We start from the raw sequence: 21,858 nt of genomic DNA on the forward strand, positions 1-21,858 counted from the left end.
TTTTTTTTTTTTTTTTTTTTTTTTTTTTTGACGAATATCCTTACCAATCTTCCAAGGAGTTGTAACCTGGCATCTGCTTACAACAGAACTAACTTTTTATAGTCATTAATATTTTATTGTTCCAGGTGTATACACTTAAATATTTTATTGTTGTTAACATTTTCACTGATCTATCACCAACAGCATTACTGGACATTAATCAGTGTCTCTGCTTATTTATGTGTAGTACGTTACATTTATGTACATTAGTATTATCTTCCAGTCACTGCACACATCACAGATCCTCTGCAATCTTCCTGCTTTGTGGTACTATACTCTGGGCTTGTGGCCTCCCTGCAGACGAGAGTATTGTCTGAGAAAAGCCTCACAGAGTTTCTGTTATTTTGCATTAGATTGTTTTTGTATATTGTACATTTTGTTATAAGTCTAGTACATACCTGTTTACTGTCCCTTTAGGAACGGACGATTGCAGAAACTACAGCACCTTCAGCTGAGTTACATGGTGCAGGATGAGATGGTGCGTGCCATGGCGCAGCACTGCCCGGACCTACGAGAACTTGAACTGCTCAGATGTGCGGGACACACAGATGCTGTTTTTGAGCCACTCCACCGACTTAAAAAGCTGGAAACGTAAGTGTGAGCAACACAACAATGTGTATGTTTTGCATTAAATGCTTGTAACTTCGTGTCCAATTTCATAATATGGCATAGACTTTTATTCATACAAGATAGGTGAAAAGCAGAACTCGCACAAAATCTCTAGAGAAGGAACTTACACACATTGGTGGCAGTTTGAGGTACAGGCACCCGCATTTGTGCCCAGAGCGTTGTTTGCTCCTAAAAGTCGGTGCACATTAGCTACACTGCAACCTGCAATACTCACCTGCCTTTCATTCCCTGCGTAAGTTCTCAGATTGTGGTGGCACATGCGTACACTTTGAATGAAATTACAGGATGGGGAAGTGGACAGCTGGCCAGAAAGTAAGAACTCAACATGCCCAGAAAGAGCAGACTATATTGTTGAGGCCCTGTGTTCTCAACTAAGTTGGTATTCATTCTGCTGCGTTGAGTGTGTACACTTTGGTGTCTGTGTGGTTGCGTGTGTGAATGTGTGTACTCTTACTGCAAAATAATCGAGAGCTCAAAAGCTAATTTTAACCATTTTCTATTATGTGTTTGTGTGACCAACACATCAATCGTCAATAGGTTGCGACGTTCTGCTTCTACTTTATCGCGATATTGGGTGGCGATGTAGATTAAGCTTGTGTATCAAATTTTATATTCTATACAGGGTGATTCAAAAAGAATACCACAACTTTAAAAATGTGTATTTAATGAAAGAAACATAATATAACCTTCTGTTATACATCATTACAAAGAGTATTTAAAAAGGTTTTTTTTCACTCAAAAATAAGTTCAGAGATGTTCAATATGGCCCCCTCCAGACACTCGAGCAATATCAACCCGATACTCCAACTCGTTCCACACTCTCTGTAGCATATCAGGCGTAACAGTTTGGATAGCTGCTGTTATTTCTCGTTTCAAATCATCAATGGTGGCTGGGAGAGGTGGCCGAAACACCATATCCTTAACATACCCCCATAAGGAAAAATCGCAGGGGGTAAGATCAGGGCTTCTTGGAGGCCAGTGATGAAGTGCTCTGTCACGGGCTGCCTGGCGGCCGATCCATCGCCTCGGGTAGTTGACGTTCAGGTAGTTACGGACAGATAAGTGCCAATGTGGTGGCACTCCATCCTGCTGAAATATGAATTGTTGTGCTTCTTGTTCGAGCTGAGGGAACAGCCAATTCTCTGACATCTCCAGATACTGTAGTCCAGTTACAGTAGCACCTTCGAAGAAAAAGGGACCAAAAACTTTATTGGCTGAAATGGCACAGAAAACGTTCACCTTAGGCGAGTCATGTTCATACTGAGTTGTTTCCCGCGGATTCTCAGTGCCCCATATACAGACATTGTGACGGTTGACTTTCCCGTTAGTGTGGAAAGTTGCTTCATCACTAAACACAATCTTTGAAACGAAAGATTCATCTGTTTCCATTTGGGCCTAGTCAACAGCGCCTCAAGCGAACAAATGTACAACTAAATGAAACTTTATAGCTCCCTTAATTCGCCGACAGATAGTGCTTAGCTCTGCCTTTTGTCGTTGCAGAGTTTTAAATTCCTAAAGTTGTGGTATTCTTTTTGAATCACCCTGTATAATAGAGGGAAACATTCCACGTGGGAAAAATATATCTAAAAACAAAGATGATGTGACTTATCGAACGAAAGCGCTGGCAGGTCGATAGACACACAAACACACACACAAAATTCAAGCTTTCGCAACAAACTGTTGCCTCCTAAGGTAAGTCTTTCCGCTCCCGGGATTGGAATGACTCCTTACCCTCTCCCTTAAAACCCACATCCTTTCGTCTTTCCCTCTCCTTCCCCTCTTTCCTGATGAGGCAACAGTTTGTTGCGAAAGCTTGAATTTTGTGTGTGTGTTTGTGTTTGTTTGTGTGTCTATCGACCTGCCAGCGCTTTCGTTCGGTAAATTTTATTTTCTCATTTATAATGACCGTGCATAATGAAGTTGGTTAATTATGTGGACCATCACAAATAGTTTGATATGGACTACATCCAAAAATGGTCTGTGTTAGTTAACAGATTCCAACTGGATATGCAGATACAGGTTTTCCCTTCTCCCCACTATGTCATAGGCATTGTCACAGCCACTTTTCTTCCGTGGTTCACACTGTATCTCTAAGGCTGGACCTGACTACTCGGAATAAGCCGTCTGACTAGCAGTTACCACTGAGGTGTAATCTATTACATTCTTGAAAAGTGATGGGATATTCCATCTGTCTAGTGCAAATGACAAAGACCAGTCTTTATTGTGAATTTATTTAAAGTTGTACACTGTAATAAAGTATAAACCATAATGTATACAATGGCAGTGAAATACAGCACATGAATTTATTTTTTCATAATCGGTCTTTTAGATTTATAGCTGACACAGACTTTGCATCTTGGAGAAATGAGTCTGCTGTCTTCAGATGTAACAACATGGCCAGGCTGGTAATATAGATAACTAATAGTGACCACAAAAATCTTTACACAGTCCACCTCCGTACTATGCCTGAACAGTGGCAGGTGCATTACATTCCACCACGAATGAATTTAAGATGTCTGTCATTGGCCCAACTAGCATATACGCTGTGTTGATCTGTCTCGTGATATGTGAGCATAAATAAAACGTACAGCCAAACGTCAGGTTATACAAATTCAGTACCTAACTAAACTTTTTACACTGGCAATCATCATTCATTTTTGCGGCACATCACTCCACCAAAGTCACACGTTACACTACAAAGTAAGTGGTTGCTTTTCACATATCTTACGTATTTTTCCATCCAGGAGTTTTCATTATTGGTATACATATTTATCATATTCCAACTCAAAGATATATATGCATCATGTTATATATCATGTTAGAATTTGAGTAACATTCATGGGACCAATAATTCTGAGTAACTGTCACCCACTGTGCTCTCTATGAACTAGCAACACCAGTGGAAGATAAGCCAATGGGCCATCATTACACCTGCTCATGCAAAGGGGGCTGTATGAAATATGGTGCCATAAGGGACTTTATCTGTGAAACACTAGGATATTTAAGACACTGCTCGGCACCATTCACAATAAGATCCAGCACTATTGTTGATTTTCCCCACTCAATTATGACCATAAGGCGAAACACAATCATCTTCCACAATATACACTGCAAGATAGTGTCCATAGCCCATGTACCAATGCATTTGAGAGACATTGTGCAGTAGACTGTCATAGGTGTACATGGTTTTAATTTGTAACATCAGATAATCTACCAATTCTGCTTAGAGCATCAGTGAGGTTGTGCTGCCTCAAGTGTCAGTGTCTGCACTCAGCCAATGTTCATCATGTTGAGCCTCAACGAACATCTGATGTCAGATACATCACCTTGCATAACATTCATAATTCTTATTGTAAAATATTTTTATTGACCATTTCATGTCTATCCCCTTCAGTGTGCAGGGACAAGTCCATTCTACTGTTGCCAAGGAATAGCTCTCCTCTCAAAACCGTATCTTCCTTTTAATTTAACGTTAGATGCTCCTATATCAACCTTCCAGAACATTCGGGGTGTCTCTTTCGCTGCTCTCCAGAAACACAGTTTTCTCCAACTTCTAGTGGCCTCGCTTCTCCCACAGCCATTCTGTGCTTTCCTGAGTAACAGTGGTCAAACACAGTTGCCTCACACCTCCTTGAACTCTGCTGCTGTGCTCAATTGTGTTCAGAAATGAGTTTGGAAAGGGAAGAGTACATGTCTGCTCCATCTCATCCCACTTCCGCTGGTTTTAAAACATACACAGTATTGGAAATTTTATTTATTAATTTATTAATTTATTCTTTTTTATTTTTTATTTTATTCTTATTTTTTTAATTTTATTCTTATGTTTTATTTTATTTTTTAATTTATTCTTATGACTGACTCTAAAGGATCATTCAATGCTATCCTAGACAAACTGTTATACCGGTATTTCTAGAAATTCTTATCATCAATCTTTATCATATCAGATAATGCCCCCACCCCCCACCCCCTTTAGAAATACCCCTGTTCCTTCTTAATCTCAGAAAAAAAGTTTCTTTGCAACATAGCTTGCACACATAACAATCTCGAAAATTTTCTCACTATTGTACTTGGTTCAGTCACACTTCCAGCTCAACAACAACTGTGGCACAATCTTATCAAAAGGACTCTTCTGAACTCAAACAAAATCCACACTGACCAAAAAGACAATTAGTGGCCCCGAAGTTAATGCCCAGAGTCTCGTGGTAAAACAGTAACTCATACTGAGTGTAGCCGAGCAAAAGCAGATATGTTGTACTGCAGTTTAAAATGTTTTTCACAAAGGAAATAACAGGAGGACTGCCCCAGTTCAGTTCTCACACCATTGAAAAGAAGAGTGATATAAATGTTAGTGTAATTGTCCTCGAGAAACAGCTGAAAGTGCTAGAGTGAACTAGTTCCGTGGAATCCTTGGGTTCTAGACAGAAATTATGTATGGGCCAGCACCTATTTTAGAGTAATTTACTATGGATCACTCAAACAAGAAACTACCTGTCTGTTAGAAGAAAGCACAGATCATACCCTCTATATGATTGGTAGCAGAAGTGATTCGTGAAGCTGCCATCAGATCTCTCTGAAATCCACCTATTGCAGAATTTTAGAATACGTTTTGCACTCAAATGTAATGAGTTATCACAAACAGAATGATTTTCTTTCGTGCCAACAAGCACGGAGTACAAAAATACTTGTGATGCAAAACCTACCTCTTGTTTTTCCTACATGACAACTGGAAAGCCACTGATCTATCCAGCCAGGAGAACACTGTGTTCTGACTTTGGAAAAGCATTTCACTCAGTACCGTATTGACATTTATTAACCCATTGGCTTATACAGCTGGCTGCAAGTTTCAAGCTGCTGTTACATTGTTGGCTGGTAGTACAGTCAGCTATAGCTTCTTCTTAGTGTTTCTTATTTTCTGTCAATAGATGGTGTGTGGTGCATTATATATCATTGGAAAGCTGAAAAATTGATCTATTTAGTGATGTATACCACATTTGATTTCTTTTGGTATTTTGGGAGATATAAGCAATCATTTTTAGGCTTTTTCACCAGCAGTGTAATAGCAAGCAATGCTGTATTTCAAAAAGTTTCCCTCGGACAAGGACATAAAAATTCTTTTGAATAAAAGTTACAGCAATGTTTCTTGAAAGTGATGTCCCTTGAAAGTAATATTTCCTGAACGTGATGTTTCTGATAGTTCTGATAATGATGACAGTGAGGCAAATGAAACAGATGGTGACACTGATGTTGCAGCAGCAGGTGTGAGTGTTGCTGAAAAACTCAAGGCAGAAAAACGAAAAGGTGAATAAATCAGAATAAACCTTTTAAAATTTCATTTTCTGATTCTAGTGGTATCAATCCTGGGGGTCAAAGACAACTCTCTCAACAACCAGCCCCCTTAGATATGTACAGAAAAATGGTTCATGTGTCTTTCTGGGAGGATGTAGCAGTAGAAAGAAATAGATATGCAACAGATTGTTATTAAAAAAATGTCCTAATTCGGAATCAAACAGTGCTTGGTGTCCTACAACATCAGACAAAATTCAAACATATTTTGCAGTATGTATTCTTATGGCACAGGTCAAGAAGCCGAACATCAGTCATACTGGTCCCAAAAAGATAAAAAAATTGTACTCCTTTCTTTTCTCACATTATTCCATATAGAAGATTCTTATATACGCTATGTGATCAAAGGTATCCGGATACCTGGTTGAAAATGACTTACAAGTTCGTGGCACCCTCCATTGGTAATACTGGAATTCAGTATGGTTTGGTCAACCCTTAGCCTTGATAACAGCTTCCACTCTCGCAGGCATATTTTCAATGAGGTGCTGGAAGGGTTCTTGGGAAATGGAAGCCCATTCTTCATGGAGTGCTGCACTGAGGTGAGGTATCGATGTCAGTCAGTGAGGCCTGGCACGAAGTCAGCATTCCAAAACATCTCAGAGGTGTTCTATAGGATTATAGGAATCTGTGCAGGCTAGGACGTTACAGGGATGTTTTTGTCTTGTAACCACTCCATCACAGGCCATGCATTATGAACAAGTGCTCGACTGCATTGAAAGATGCAATTGCCATCCCTCAATTGCTCTTCAATAGTGGGAAGCAAGAAGGTGCTGAAAACATCAAGAAAGTCCTGTGCTGTGATAGTACCACACAAAACGAGGGGTGCAAGTCCCCTCCATGAAAAACATCACCACACTATAACATCACTGCCTCCAAATTTTACTGTTGGCACTACATACGCTGGCCGATGACATTCACTGGACATTCGCCTTACCCACACCCTGCCATCAGATCATCACACTGAGTACTGCGATTCATCATTCCACACAATGTTTTTCCACTGTTCAATCATCCATTGCTTACACTCCTTACACCAAGCGAGATGTTGTTTGGCATTTACCGGCCTGATGTGTGGCTTATGAGCAGCCGCTCGACCATGAAATCAAAGTTTTCTCACCTTGTGCCTAACTATTATAGTACTTGCAGTGTATCCTGATGCAGTTTGGAATTCCTGTGTGGTGGTCTTGATAGATGCCTGCCTATTACAAATTACCACTCTCTTCAACTGTCAGCGGTCTCTGTCAGTCAACAGATAAGGTTGGCCTGTACAGTTTTGTGCTGTACATGTCCCTTCACATACCCACTTCACTATCACAACAGACACAGTGGACCTAGGGATGATTAGGAAGTGGAAATCTTGCATACAGACGTGTGACACAAGTGACACCCAGTCACCTGACCATGTTCGAAGTCCGTGAGTTCTGCAGAGAGCCCCATTCTGCTCTCTCACAATGTCTAATGACTACTGGGGTCGCTGATATTGAGTACCTGGCAGTAGGTGGCAGCACAGTGCACCTAATATGAAAAACATATGTTTTTGGGAGTGTCCGGCTACTTTTGGTCACATATTGTATTTCTAGGTTCCTTTGTGTTGTAAACAGTGAAAATGCTGACCCTGCAACTGTCTGAACAAGTTTGAGCATCTTGTTGGCCATCTGAAACAAAATTTGCAAAGTGATAAGTATGCTAAAGAAGGTATTGCAATTGATGGAAGCCTCATGAAATCCTGAGGTAGAATGCTGCATCCAGTTCAGTTCCCAAAAAAGGGTGTATTTCGGAACAAAGTTCTTCAAAATCTGTGAGTGAAATACTTGCTACTGTTCAGAATTTGGTGTTTATTCAGGAAAAAAACCCGAGCCAAACAATAAAGAAATCCTGATTAATGAAGCTGTTGGTATGGACCTCCTGAAACTGTATCTAGAAAATGGTATATGTTGACAGCTGGTACACTTTCCTGTCGTATTATTTTCAGACAAGCTCATGGCTCTGAAGTGGATGGATATAAAAGAAGTAAATATTCTATCAACTATCCATACAGATGTTGGTATGATGGCAACAGGAAAAACTGACAGGAAAACCAAAACCCCAGTCCAGAAGTCCCAAGCAGTTATACAACACAAGTAATTCAATGAATGCAGTTGACAGACAAGACCAGCAGTTGTTATCTTTCTCTGTCATGAGAAGATATGCCAAAGGATAGAACAAAATTTTCTAGTACCTGATGAACATTGGGATTTTCAATTCATATGTCACACTAAACTAAGTGACAGGAGAAAACTCTTGTTTTAATCAGTTTAGAAGTCAGCTGGCTGAGGACATAATAGAAATGGTCATTCTACCAGACTATTCTAGACATGGATGGCTTCATTATGGGATTACCCATTAAAAGTGCAAGCAGCAAATTGGGCACATTTTGCTAGGTTTATCCCCCTTCTCCCCAATGCCATCAAGAAAACATCCTCCAGAAACTGTATAGTGTGCAGAGCAAGAGAGAAGAAAAATGACACACTGTATTAGGTGAGAAATGTCTAGTGATGTTGCACATGTCTGAACTCGCGACCTTTGTCTTTTGTGGACAAGTGCTCTAGTGATAGACCACAAAGGTTTAATCTGCCAGAAAGTTTCATATCACCACACACTCCATTGCAGAGTGGAAATTTCATTCTGGTCATCATTAAAACTTGATACGGCAGCAGCAATGTTCTCAGAGCTTGCGGTTTTTCCAGTTTCTTTATCATATTGGTACACACATTTCTGATGTGTGTTTGCATTTTCAGCTGTTTTGAATATTTAGTTTATTGTTGGCAGTTGAATAGGTTATATGTGTGTTCAAGTGCTCGGCAAATTTTTACTTTCAAAGCTGATGGATCAAAGAGTCTGCATTAAATTTCTCTTGGAATATGGAATAAAGTGCAGCACGGAATTTGAATTGTTGACTGGCTTTTAGCAGATCTCGTCTGAGTTGTATAAATGTTTCAAAGAGAGTTGAAAAGACATTGAAGATGGTGACTGCCTTGGACGCCTTAGCACATCAGTTACTGATGACAGTGTGGAAGAAGTAAGAAAATTATTTTTTTCCTGGAAATCACTGAATCACCATCAGAGAGGTTACTGATGATTATGTGATTCCTGTGTCTTCATACTAAGCAGTTTTTTTTTTTTTTTCAGATATTTTGGGCATGAAACATGTAGCAGCAAAGTTTGTTCTGAAATTCTTGAATTTCAACCAAAAACAGCATCATGTGGACTGAGATGTGGTACTTAATGAAGGTAGGATTCAGTGTGGATGGGGCCTTACTCAGTTACCGTTGGTCGCAAAGATTTTTTTTTTTTTTTAGTCACGTACACTTTATTTGGAACCAATTGCAAACAAGGCTGACAATAAGGAACAGTTATCAAATCTGGCTGTTAAGACACAATGTTTAATAAAAAATTCTTAAGCAAGTGGCACTCATGGCTGAAGGCCTTATTGACCAGAAATTCAAATTATTTGTCGTCTGAAGGCCCCAATAGTAATAACTCAAAAAAACATTTAGCAGCTGACTGGATAACAAATTCTTAAGAACAGTTAAACTTCTCCAAGAGGTACTAATATATATATATATATATATATATATATATATATATATATATATATATATATATATATATATATATATAGTTATAATAGAGGGAAACATTCCACGTAGGAAAAATATATCTAAAATAAAGATGATGTGACTTACCAAATGAAAGTGCTGGCAGGTCGACAGACACACAAACAAACACAAACATACACACATTCCTGATGAGGCAACAGTTTGTTGCGAAAGCTTGAATTTTGTGTGTATGTTTGTGTTTGTTTGTGTGTCTGTCGACCTGCCAGCACTTTCATTTGGTAAGTCACATCATCTTTATTTTATATATATATATAGGGAAAGAGGGAAGGAGACGGAAAGACAAAAGGATGTGGGTTTTAAGGGAGAGGGTAAGGAGTCATTCCAATCCCGGGAGCGGAAGGGGAAAAAAGGACGGGTATACACTCGCGCACACACACACACATATCCATCCACACATATACAGACACTGTCTGCTTGTGTCTGTATATGTGTATATGTGTGGATGGATATGTGTGTGTGTGTGTGTGTGTGTGTGTGTGTGTGAGTGTATACCCGTCCTTTTTTCCCCCTAAGGTAAGTCTTTCCGCTCCTGGGATTGGAATGACTCCTTACCCTCTCCCCTAAAACCCACATCCTTTCGTCTTTCCCTCTCCTACCCTCTTACCTGATGAGGCAACAGTTTGCTGCGAAAGCTTGAATTTTGTGTGTATGTTTGTGTTTGTTTGTGTGTCTCTCGACCTGCCAGCACTTTCATTTGGTAAGTCACATCATCTTTGTTTTTAGATATATTTTTCCTACGTGGAATGTTACACTTTCCACTTTCTAATACCATGTCACCCTCACAACACCCCCACAATGACCCCATTAACTTTTATTTACATTCCCTCTGCAAACATGCCTTCACCCTAGCCAGATTACGCTCGCATATTTTATTTTCTCAGGCTTGTCTGACATTTGACATAACCCCCAAAGGCCTCACATTCAAAGTTCCCATCTCTGGCTGCAACCCTTCTTTCCATCAGTCCCTATACCAGTTCCAAACTGAACAATCCATTGCCCTCACCCACCTAATCCTTCACCTACACATCAACTCAGCCAATGAACACACCCGTCAACTCCTATCCTTAATAAAAGTCCTCAATCTTTCCTCTCCCACATCCACACCGGCTATTCAAAGCATCCTCCTACAGGCCAACCACAAATTAGAATAGCATGCTACCCTTCACCTCAAAAAACTATCCAATCTCCTGGTTTCCCACCTCCGGAAAGGCAACTCACTCACCCTTCACAACCTTTCCAGCAAACCTCAACCACCTCTCATTGCACACAAACCCAGTCTCTCCCATCTACTCAATCTCCCACTTCCAGCTCCACTCCCTCCAAAACCTCAAAATTCCGATCAACACAATCTGGTACTACAACACCCTAATTCAGTAGTTAACCTTTCCTCCAAACCTCTCTCCCAATCCGAAACCTCTGTGCTATCCAAAGGCCTCACCTTCAGCCCCACTCCCAGATTCAACCAAACAGCCCTCGTCATGATTTACTGTCCTACACTCGTACTCTCTGCTGGAAGTGTCACTTTGCCACGAAGAAAAATGATCCTAATCCTACCCCTAATGATCCAACTCCCCAAGACACTATCCAAATTGAACCCTGCCTGGAACAGTTCCATCCTCCACCACAGCGGGACCCACCTCCTTTTCCTCAAAATCACCCTCTCCAAACCTTCCAGGAATTTCTGACTTCCAGCCTTGCCTCTCAGTCCTTCTTAAAAAACCTTAATCCTACTCCCAACATCACCACTGCTGAAGCCCAGGATATCCGTGATCTGAAGGCTGACCGGTCCATCGTCATTCTTCCGGCGGACAAGGGTTCCACGACCGTGGTACTTGATCATCGGGAGTATGTGGCTGAGGGACTTCGTCAGCTTTCAGACAACACCACATACAAAGTTTGCCAAGGTAATCCCATTCCGGATGTCCAGGCGGAGCTTCAAGGAATCCTCAGAACCTTAGGGCCCTTACAAAACCTTTCACATGACTCCATCAACCTCATGACCCCACCGACACCCCGCACCCCTACCTTCTATCTTCTTCCTAAAATTCACAAACCCAATCATCCCGGCCGCCCCATTGTAGCTGGTTACCAAGCCCCAACAGAACGTATCTCTGCCTACGTAGATCAACACCTTCAACCCATTACGTGCAGTCTCCCATCCTTCCTCAAAGACACCAAACACTTTCTCGAACGCCTGGGATCCTTACCCAATCCGTTACCCCCAGAAACCATCCTTGTAACCATTGATGCCACTTCCTTATACACAAATATCTCGCACATCCAGGGCCTCGCAGCGATGGAGCACTTCCTTTCACGCCGATCACCTGCCACCCTACCTAAAACCTCTTTCGTCATTACCTTAGCCAGCTTCATGCTGACCCACAACTTCTTCACTTTTGAAGGCCAAACATACCAACAATTAAAGGGAACAGCCATGGGTACCAGGATGGCCCCTTCGTACGCCAACCTATTCATGGGTCGCTTAGAGGAAGCCTTCTTGGTTACCCAGGCCTGCCAACCCAAAGTTTGGTACAGATTTATTGATGACATCTTCATGATCTGGACTCACAGTGAAGAAGAACTCCAGAATTTCCTCTCCAACCTCAACTCCTTTGGTTCCATCAGATTCACCTGGTCCTACTCCAAATCCCATGCCACTTTCCTTGATGTTGATCTCCACCTATCCAATGGCCAGCTTCACACGTCCGTCCACATCAAACCCACCAACAAGCAACAGTACCTCCATTACGACAGCTGCCACCCATTCCACATCAAACGGTCCCTTCCCTACAGCCTAGGTCTTCATGGCAAACGAATCTGCTCCAGTCCAGAATCCCTGAAGCATTACACCAACAACCTGACAACAGCTTTCGCATCCCGCAACTACCCTCCCGACCTGGTACAGAAGCAAATAACCAGAGCCACTTCCTCATCCTCTCAAACCCAGAACCTCCCACAGAAGAACCACAAAAGTGCCCCACTTGTGACAGGATACTTTCCGGGACTGGATCAGACTCTGAATGTGGCTCTCCAGCAGGGATACGACTTCCTCAAATCCTGCCCTGAAATGAGATCCATCCTTCATGAAATCCTCCCCACTCAACCAAGAGTGTCTTTCCGCCGTCCACCTAACCTTCGTAACCTGTTAGTTCATCCCTATGAAATCCCCAAACCACCTTCCCTACCCTCTGGCTCCTACCCTTGTAACCGCCCCCGGTGTAAAACCTGTCCCATGCACTCTCCCACCACCACCACCTACTCCAGTCCTGCAACCCGGAAGGTGTACACGATCAAAGGCAGAGCCACGTGTGAAAGCACCCACGTGATCTACCAACTGACCTGCCTACACTGTGACGCATTCTATGTGGGAATGACCAGCAACAAACTGTCCATTCGCATGAATGGACACAGGGAGACAGTGTTTGTTGGTAATGAGGATCACCCTGTGGCTAAACATGCCTTGGTGCACGGCCAGCACATCTTGGCACAGTGTTACACCGTCTGGGTTATCTGGATACTTCCCACTAACACCAACCTATCCGAACTCCGGAGATGGGAACTTGCTCTTCAATATATCCTCTCTTCCCGTTATCCACCAGGCCTCAATCTCCGCTAATTTCAAGTTGCCGCCACTCACACCTCACCTGTCATTCAACAACATCTTTGCCTCTGCACTTCTGCCTCGACTGACATCTCTGCCCAAACTCTTTGTCTTTAAATATGTCTGCTTGTGTCTGTATATGTGTGGATGGATATATGTGTGTGTGTGTGTGTGCGAGTGTATACCCGTCCTTTTTTCCCCCTAAGGTAAGTCTTTCCACTCCCGGGATTGGAATGACTCCTTACCCTCTCACTTAAAACCCACATCCTTTCGTCTTTCCCTCTCCTTCCCTCTTTCCTCATGAGGCAACAGTTTGTTGCGAAAGCTTGAATTTTGTGTGTATGTTTGTGTTTGTTTGTGTGTCTGTCGACCTGCCAGCACTTTCATTTGGTAAGTCACATCATCTTTGTTTTTAGATATATTTTTCCTACGTGGAATGTTTCCCTCTATTATAACCATATATATAAAAAAAACAAAGATGATGTGACTTACCGAATGAAAGCACTGGCAGGTCGTTTTCTTATTTTTTGTCAGAATTTTTTTTTATAATTTGCCTTATTATATGTTAATTTACTTATATTTTTGAGAATTAAAGCATATTGATTACTATTAGTAAATGTATCGAAGAATAGCAAAGAGACTGATTACAAGTGGAAGCTTGTTTTTTGTGTAAAATGTCTTTGACGCTGCAGTCGTCTTTGACTGTAGTCTGTTGGCAGTTAACTCTTGGTGTGTGTTGACAGAAGAACAATGTGAAGGTTGCCGTAATAAATAATTTTGAATTATGTTACTATTTTTTTTAATAAACTATAAGAAGAAACTACATTCGAAGAAATGGTATTTGAAGCACCGAAAATGAGGCAAACACGTTGAACCAGGTCATTTCTGCAGCCAATAAAGATGCATTGTGGAATCATACTCTATTAGACAACTGAAGCCAAGACTAATATCGCCTTGTATACATCTAAGGGAAAAGTTACTGTCACTAAATATGCCAAATTTAAGTAAATAAAAAAAAATAGTGAGCATATTCCAACTTTGTGTCTCAGTAGGGATACCATATTTCAACTGGGGACTGTACCCGGGATATTGTGTTCACATGATCTTCAACAGTGCTACGAGGAAGAAAATTTTTGTGTGTTAATACCAGTTTTTTCAGAATGTGTGTTACAGTATTTGTGTTCATCGGGAAGTAAAAGTTTTGGAGAAGAAATGTTTCGGCAAAAAAAATATATATATATATATATAATTTTCGACAGAAGAAAATACTTCAAGAATTTGGTCAACAATCACATGGATGGAAAACGTGGATTTGCAACAGTAGAAGAGTGTTCCAGATAAGTCACGAAACCCACGTATTTTGTTAAAACAATCTTTTTATCTTGTTTTGTATTGTTGTGTATAAATTTTTTTTCTTCACAATGACTTATGAGATTTTCGTGAGTATTGTGCCTAAAGTAGAAAGTAGTAATTTAATAGACTTCGAAAATCAGGACAGGTCAAATGAAACAGAAAGAACCGATCAATTTGATTTAAAAAGTTTTCTTGTAAATTTCACGAAAGAAATTAAACAATCAGTTGATGACAATAAGACTTACTGGGATGAAAAAATTGATAACATTTTGTTGCAAGTCCAAGCAGTCAATACCCAAGTGGGTGATCTTTCGAACAGAGTTGGCAGTGTTGAGGAAAAAATTGAATCTGTGGAAGCAAAAGTAAATGAAATTGATGTTAAATTGAGTGATGAAATTAATACTGTAAAAAATGAGTTACTGGCAAATAGGGAAAGAGATTTAATTGATTTTAATGAGATAAAAGGGGAAATTAAAAATTTGGATGAGAATACAAAAGTTTTAGTAAAAAATGTACAACAAGAAACTGACGATCGTTTGGTTACACTAGAAAAAAAAAGCAGAGTGCAATGATTTAGAAAACAAAAAATCTGTCAAAGAACTTAGCGAAAAAATTGAAAGTTTTGACATTGAATTTCAAAGCAAAAATCACAATGTCAACACATGCAATCTTGTATCTAATATTCCAGTGAAGCACTTTTCGGTAGATGGACCCTTACATCTTGTTGATTTTATACAGTATTGTAAGGATTGTTTTTTACCTCACTCACCAGATGAAATAAAAATTAAATTTGTGAAAAAATTCTTGGAAGGGGAAGCTTTGACTTGGGCAAACCAGATTGTAACTTTGGGGATGACCTTTTCAGAATTTGGATCAAAATTTCTGGAAATTTTTTGGGATGATCTTAAACAAACTAGAATCAAAAGTGAATTTTTGAATGGGAGAAACTATAGAGAATCAGATGGGAACATGAAACAATTTTGCAAAAGTGAACTTCAAAAACTTATTCATTTAACAAAACCTTTGGATGACTTGATCAAAATTGATACCTTAAAGAGAAGATTGCCATCAGCAATGCAGTTGAGTTTAGTTCATTGTCCTGATAGTAATGTAGAGCAGTTTCTCAATTATATTGAAAAGTTGGATAGGGTAACAACAAGAACACATAGTGGGTTTACTCAGAAAGGTAATGATCAAAATTGGGGAAATGATAACTTTCAAAAAAGGGAACAAAACAATTATCATGGTGTCAGTCAAAATTCAGGGGGATATAACAATTTTCAAAAGAAGGACCATAATTTTTATCCAAAACAAGAACAACATTTTCGCGGAAATAATCAACAAAATAGAGAACACTTTAGGGATCAAAATCACAAATTTTGCTAGAGATCAGTACAATAGAAACTACCAACAATCATGTAATGTTTGGCATAGGAATGGGAACAGAAATGTTGATCAGAGGCATTGGCAGAACCATAATCAGCAGTTCAAGCAGGAACAAGTTGTAATTGAGGAAATAAAAAACGAGTAGACGCCCCCTTGAAGGTCCGCAAGGTTGAGACAGAAGGTGAGCATGATGAAAGGACCAATGGATGTGACTATCATAAACCCAAAAATGACAGTTCCAAACCTAAGCTATCACATGAGGTCATTAGTTGTTACTTATTGAAGAAATTTCAAGAGGAAAATAATGATGATATTGATAAAGATAAAATTTTCAGTACACAAGAATATACAGTAGTTAAAAGTAATTGTGATTCATTTAATTTAACAGAGTTTTACACTTGGGCAGAAAAGAACAACACTTTTGTCAGATGATGTAATTTGTAGTAGTTCAGAGACGTGCGTGAATGAGAGAGAGAATGCATGCTGTGAGAATGAAAATATTGGTGAAAGGGATTTGGTAACTTTAGAAAGGGGAAATTATATTTTGGGGAATAATTTGAATGTGTATGACCTGAAGATGTGTAATGATAATGATGTTGATGATAAAGTTGATTATGATAGTAATGGTATTGATGATGATGTTGAGGAAAGGTGTTTCATTAGTTTAAATAGGGAGTTGGGGTATACACATGGTTGAAAATGGATTAAATAGTGAGAATATTATAGAAATTCCCAGGGATGTTACCAGGATGAATAAGGCTCGCAAACAGGGTGTAAGTGAAAGTGTGAATTTTGATGTTGTTGGTAAAGAATCTGACTACACAAATAATGATGACACATGTATAACTTCTAGCCTAAGTGAAACTTTGACAGATACTAATGACACACACACATTTCTTATGAATCTATGGCTGAACAGTGAAACTATTTCTTTTGACAAGAACTTTAGAAAGATGCTTATTAATGTATGTGAAACTGTATGTCCTGAGTGGTGGAAAAAGATGAGATATTTTATTTTTGAAAAGCTGAAGGATAAGTACTTCAGTAGTATACAATGTGATTTGGATGAAAATTCTTGGCTATTTGAGATAATAGAGAGTACTAATGACAATTTTGTATCTTGTGCAAATTTTATAACTGTGGCAAATAATACATGTAATGGTATACCATATGATTCTGATAAGTATAAGTTTGGGGAAATTGAAAGTGATTTATTACATGAGGATACAGGTTCTGAGAAAAGTGATCAATTTTGCAGTCCTTATATAAAAGTTCAAATTGAGTCATGGATTGGTAAATGTTTAATTGATACAGGAAGTGAGATCTCGTGAATATCTGAAAGGTTAAGCAAGAAATTGAAAGCGGGGAAAGATTATGTTGAAATGCCAGTTGTTGGGGTAAAGATAAAAGGTGCTACTGGGAAGAGCTGTAAATTGGTAAAAAGCCAGGCTTTAGTGACATTTTTAATTGAAGGCAAGTTGTTCACACATGGATGTTTTGTAATTCAGGAATTTAATGAAGATTTTCTTTTGGGTATGAATTGGATAGTAGAAGTAAATACAGCATTTGATTGGGTTGGAAGAAAACTTCTGATAGAAACTAGTGAAAGGGAATACATTCAGACAAATTTTGTGAACACACTTGGTGATCAGAGTAATAGAAATTTTGACAGTATCAATTTACTAAAAGAAAATAGATTGGAGAATATTGAAACTCATAGATTTGATACTGATGAAGTTGAATTTGGGAATTTGGTAAATTTGAAAATTTCAGAAACACAAAATTTATCTGGGGAGCAAAAACAACAGTTAGAAAATCTGCTGTGGGAATACTGTGATGTTTTCAGTGACATACCTGGTAGGGTAAAGGGTTATCAGTGTGAGCTTCAGGTAAAACCTCATGAACCATTTTTCATAAAACCATACAGTATTGCAATATCAAAAAGACCTGCTGTTGAGAAAGAGCTAAAAAAGATGGAAGGATGTAATATAATAGAAAGGAGTATCAGTGCATATACGAGGGCGGTTCAGAAAGTAACCTCCGATTGGTCACAGTGCGGGTTGTGGGGGGAGTAGCGACGCCATCTGTGCGTTCACGCACTCAACAGGTCAGTCGGCATCAAGCCGTGGTCGAGTGAACGTCGTATCTGCGCTAGTTTAGTTTTTGTGGCAGTTTGAAATGTGTGCTGCAATAGAAAACCCCGCCAAATGTGAAGTGCGTGCTGTCATAAGGTTTTTTACAGCCAAAGGATATTCTGCAGCAGCTATTCATCGTGAGCTTTGTGCCGTGTACGGACCAAGAGTTATGAGTGAAGGAGTTGTCCGTGAATGGGTACGTTTATTTAAAAGTGGACGAGAAAACGTTCATGATGAAGAGAGGAGTGGTAGACCATCATTGGTGACTGACGAACTCGTTCAGACAGTTGATGCAAAAGTTCGTGAAAATCGACATTTCTCAATGTCGGAGTTGTCTACTGGTTTTCCACAGATTTCTAAGACTCTCTTGTACGAAATAGTGACAGCAAGATTGGTTTGATGACGACGAAGAGCTCAAAGATGCGGTCACAGGCTGGCTCCAGGCACAAGCGGGTGATTTTTTTATGCGGAAGGAATTTCAAAGCTTGTGAAGAGATACGATAAGTGCCTCAATTGCTATGGAGACTATGTAGAAAAATAGTGCAAAGATGTAGTTGTAAGATGTATATATTAAAATATTTTTATTTAACTTGGTGTATTTTTTTAAATCAACCGGAGGTTACTTTCTGAACGGCCCTCGTAATAATCCTCTAGTAGTGGTTTGAAAAAAAAGAAAAGAGGGTGGAGTGAAACTAAATAAACAGAAATCATAATTTCAAAATTTAAATAACCTATTTTCATCTAAAACAAAGGTCCTCCACTGGAATATGCTTGTTAGAACAAAACTACCTGTACAACCAATTATGTATATTTGCATGTATAAATTAATAATTTGAAGTCACATGTTAATTGAAACTGATGAAAAAACACTGTTGTAACAAAGAATGAGAGAAAGATTTATTTTTACTTTTTACAAAAAAAAAAAAAAGTCTCCCTAGTGAGCAATTCTGAATTTTTCTAATTTTTGGAAGCTAAGTCTTCCCTGTGGGTGAAGGCATGCATGTGAGGACATGCATGCAAAGGTATAAGTCTCAAAACCAATTTTAGATAAAGCCTCATGATATATGAGCAATTTATTGTTCTTTATACTGATGTTGTGGGGAGCGAAAGTACTCTTCACAAGAATGTGACTTGTAGTAATATTTTAGTAGAGAGGCAAGTGTACATAAATACACTCCTGGAAATGGAAAAAAGAACACATTGATACCGGTGTGTCAGACCCACCATACTTGCTCCGGACACTGCGAGAGGGCTGTACAAGCAATGATCACACGCACGGCACAGCGGACACACCAGCAACCGCGGTGTTGGCCGTCGAATGGCGCTAGCTGCGTAGCATTTGTGCACCGCCACCGTCAGTGTCAGCCAGTTTGCCGTGGCATACGGAGCTCCATCGCAGTCTTTAACACTGGTAGCATGCCGCGACAGCGTGGACGTGAACCGTATGTGCAGTTGACGGACTTTGAGCGAGGGCGTATAGTGGACATGCGGGAGGCCGGGTGGACGTACCGCCGAATTGCTCAACACGTGGGGCATGAGGTCTCCACAGTACATCGATGTTGTCACCAGTGGTCGGCGGAAGGTGCACGTGCCCGTCGACCTGGGACCGGACCGCAGCGACGCACGGATGCACGCCAAGACCGTAGGATCCTACGCAGTGCCGTAGGGGACCGCACCGCCACTTCCCAGCAAATTAGGGACACTGTTGCTCCTGGGGTATCGGCGAGGACCATTCGCAACCGTCTCCATGAAGCTGGGCTACGGTCCCGCACACCGTTAGGCCATCTTCCGCTCACGCCCCAACATTGTGCAGCCCGCCTCCAGTGGTGTCGCGACAGGTGTGAATGGAGGGACGAATGGAGACGTGTCGTCTTCAGCGATGAGAGTCGCTTCTGCCTTGGTGCCAATGATGGTCGTATGCGTGTTTGGCGCCGTGCAGGTGAGCGCCACAATCAGGACTGCATACGACCGAGGCACACAGGGCCAACACCCGGCATCATGGTGTGGGGAGCGATCTCCTACACTGGCCGTACACCACTGGTGATCGTCGAGGGGACACTGAATAGTGCACGGTACATCCAAACCGTCGTCGAACCCATCGTTCTACCATTCCTAGACCGGCAAGGGAACTTGCTGTTCCAACAGGACAATGCACGTCCGCATGTATCCCGTGCCACTCAACGTGCTCTAGAAGGTGTAAGTCAACTACCCTGGCCAGCAAGATCTCCGGATCTGTCCCCCATTGAGCATGTTTGGGACTGGATGAAGCGTCGTCTCACGCGGTCTGCACGTCCAGCACGAACGCTGGTCCAACTGAGGCGCCAGGTGGAAATGGCATGGCAAGCCGTTCCACAGGACTACATCCAGCATCTCTACGATCGTCTCCATGGGAGAATAGCAGCCTGCATTGCTGCGAAAGGTGGATATACACTGTACTAGTGCCGACATTGTGCATGCTCTGTTGCCTGTGTCTATGTGCCTGTGGTTCTGTCAGTGTGATCATGTGATGTATCTGACCCCAGGAATGTGTCAATAAAGTTTCCCCTTCCTGGGACAATGAATTCACGGTGTTCTTATTTCAATTTCCAGGAGTGTAATTGCAAAAAATTTAGATAATACTGATGTATCTTTAGCTGTACTAAAAGAAAAAAAACCTAAGTAAAAAAATATACAAAATACAAAAAAACATGAGTAAAAAAATAATAAAATTAAAAAAAATCAGTGGTTATATATATATATATATATAAGGCAAATATAAAAAAAACACTACACTATATATGTCCAGTATAATTTTTACTGTACAATATGTAAGCATAATGAAATTAACATTAATATTAAAAAAATTAAATCTTCTTCTAGGAAATGAATTTTATCTTACTATTATTTTCAATCTGTATGCTGTATGTTAGAATATTTCTCATGTATGTTTTATACCATGTATATTTGTCATGTCAAATAATTTCTTTAGTTGAATTTTTTGTGTATGGGATTGATGGGGAAGTATCATTGCAACAACAGCCAGTAACAAGTCCACAGATTCAAAGAGTCCAAATTTGGTAGAGGTTATCAGACTGCATCATTAATGTACTAATTGTGTAATACAGATCCATTACTGAGAGTGGTCGGGATTTTGTTGTATATGTTCATAACAACAAAAGCCCTGGGGAGCAGTTGTAATTGATCTGGGAGATGTGGTATCTTTTACCGGATTTGTCGATACCAAATTGTAAATGTTTTCTTATATTTTTTGTCAGAATTTTTTTATTATAATTTGCCTTATTATATGTTAATTTACTTATATTTTTGAGAATTAAAGCATATTGATTACTATTAGTAAATGTATCGAAGAATAGCAAAGAGACTGAAACTTCCTGGCAGATTAAAACTGTGTGCCCGACCGAGACTCGAACTCGGGACCTTTGCTTTTCGCGGGCAAGTGCTCTACCAACTGAGCTACCGAAGCACGACTCACACCCGGTACTCACAGCTTTACGTCTGCCAGTATCTCGTCTCCTACCTTCCAAACTTTACAGAAGCTCTCCTGCGAACCATGCAGAACTAGCACTCCTGAAAGAAAGGATATAGCGGAGACATGGCTTAGCCACAGCCTGGGGGATGTTTCCAGAATGATTCATCGGTTTCCGAATCAATGAACATGCAGGCAAGTTCGGAGGAATTGAATGCTCTATCCTCAGCAACAGGCAAATGGGAC

General features: G+C 40.2%; 1 protein-coding gene across 8 annotated transcripts in view; it reads left to right on the forward strand.

Moving 5' to 3' along the window:
• Positions 1-21,858, forward strand: part of LOC126210090 (F-box/LRR-repeat protein 17-like) — a 110,786-nt gene that overhangs the window by 74,778 nt on the left and 14,150 nt on the right. For 7 of the 8 annotated variants that reach the window (XM_049939220.1, XM_049939221.1, XM_049939223.1 and 4 more), the window contains exon 6: positions 457-630. In XM_049939220.1, coding sequence (XP_049795177.1) covers positions 457-630 — 174 coding nt within the window. Of the gene's footprint in view, positions 1-456; positions 631-9,180; positions 9,283-21,858 lie in introns of all 8 variants that reach the window. The other variant, XM_049939222.1, reaches the window with a different exon arrangement.

The sequence above is a fragment of the Schistocerca nitens genome, chromosome 10, assembly GCF_023898315.1.
Source record: "Schistocerca nitens isolate TAMUIC-IGC-003100 chromosome 10, iqSchNite1.1, whole genome shotgun sequence".
Lineage (NCBI taxonomy): Eukaryota > Metazoa > Arthropoda > Insecta > Orthoptera > Acrididae > Schistocerca > Schistocerca nitens.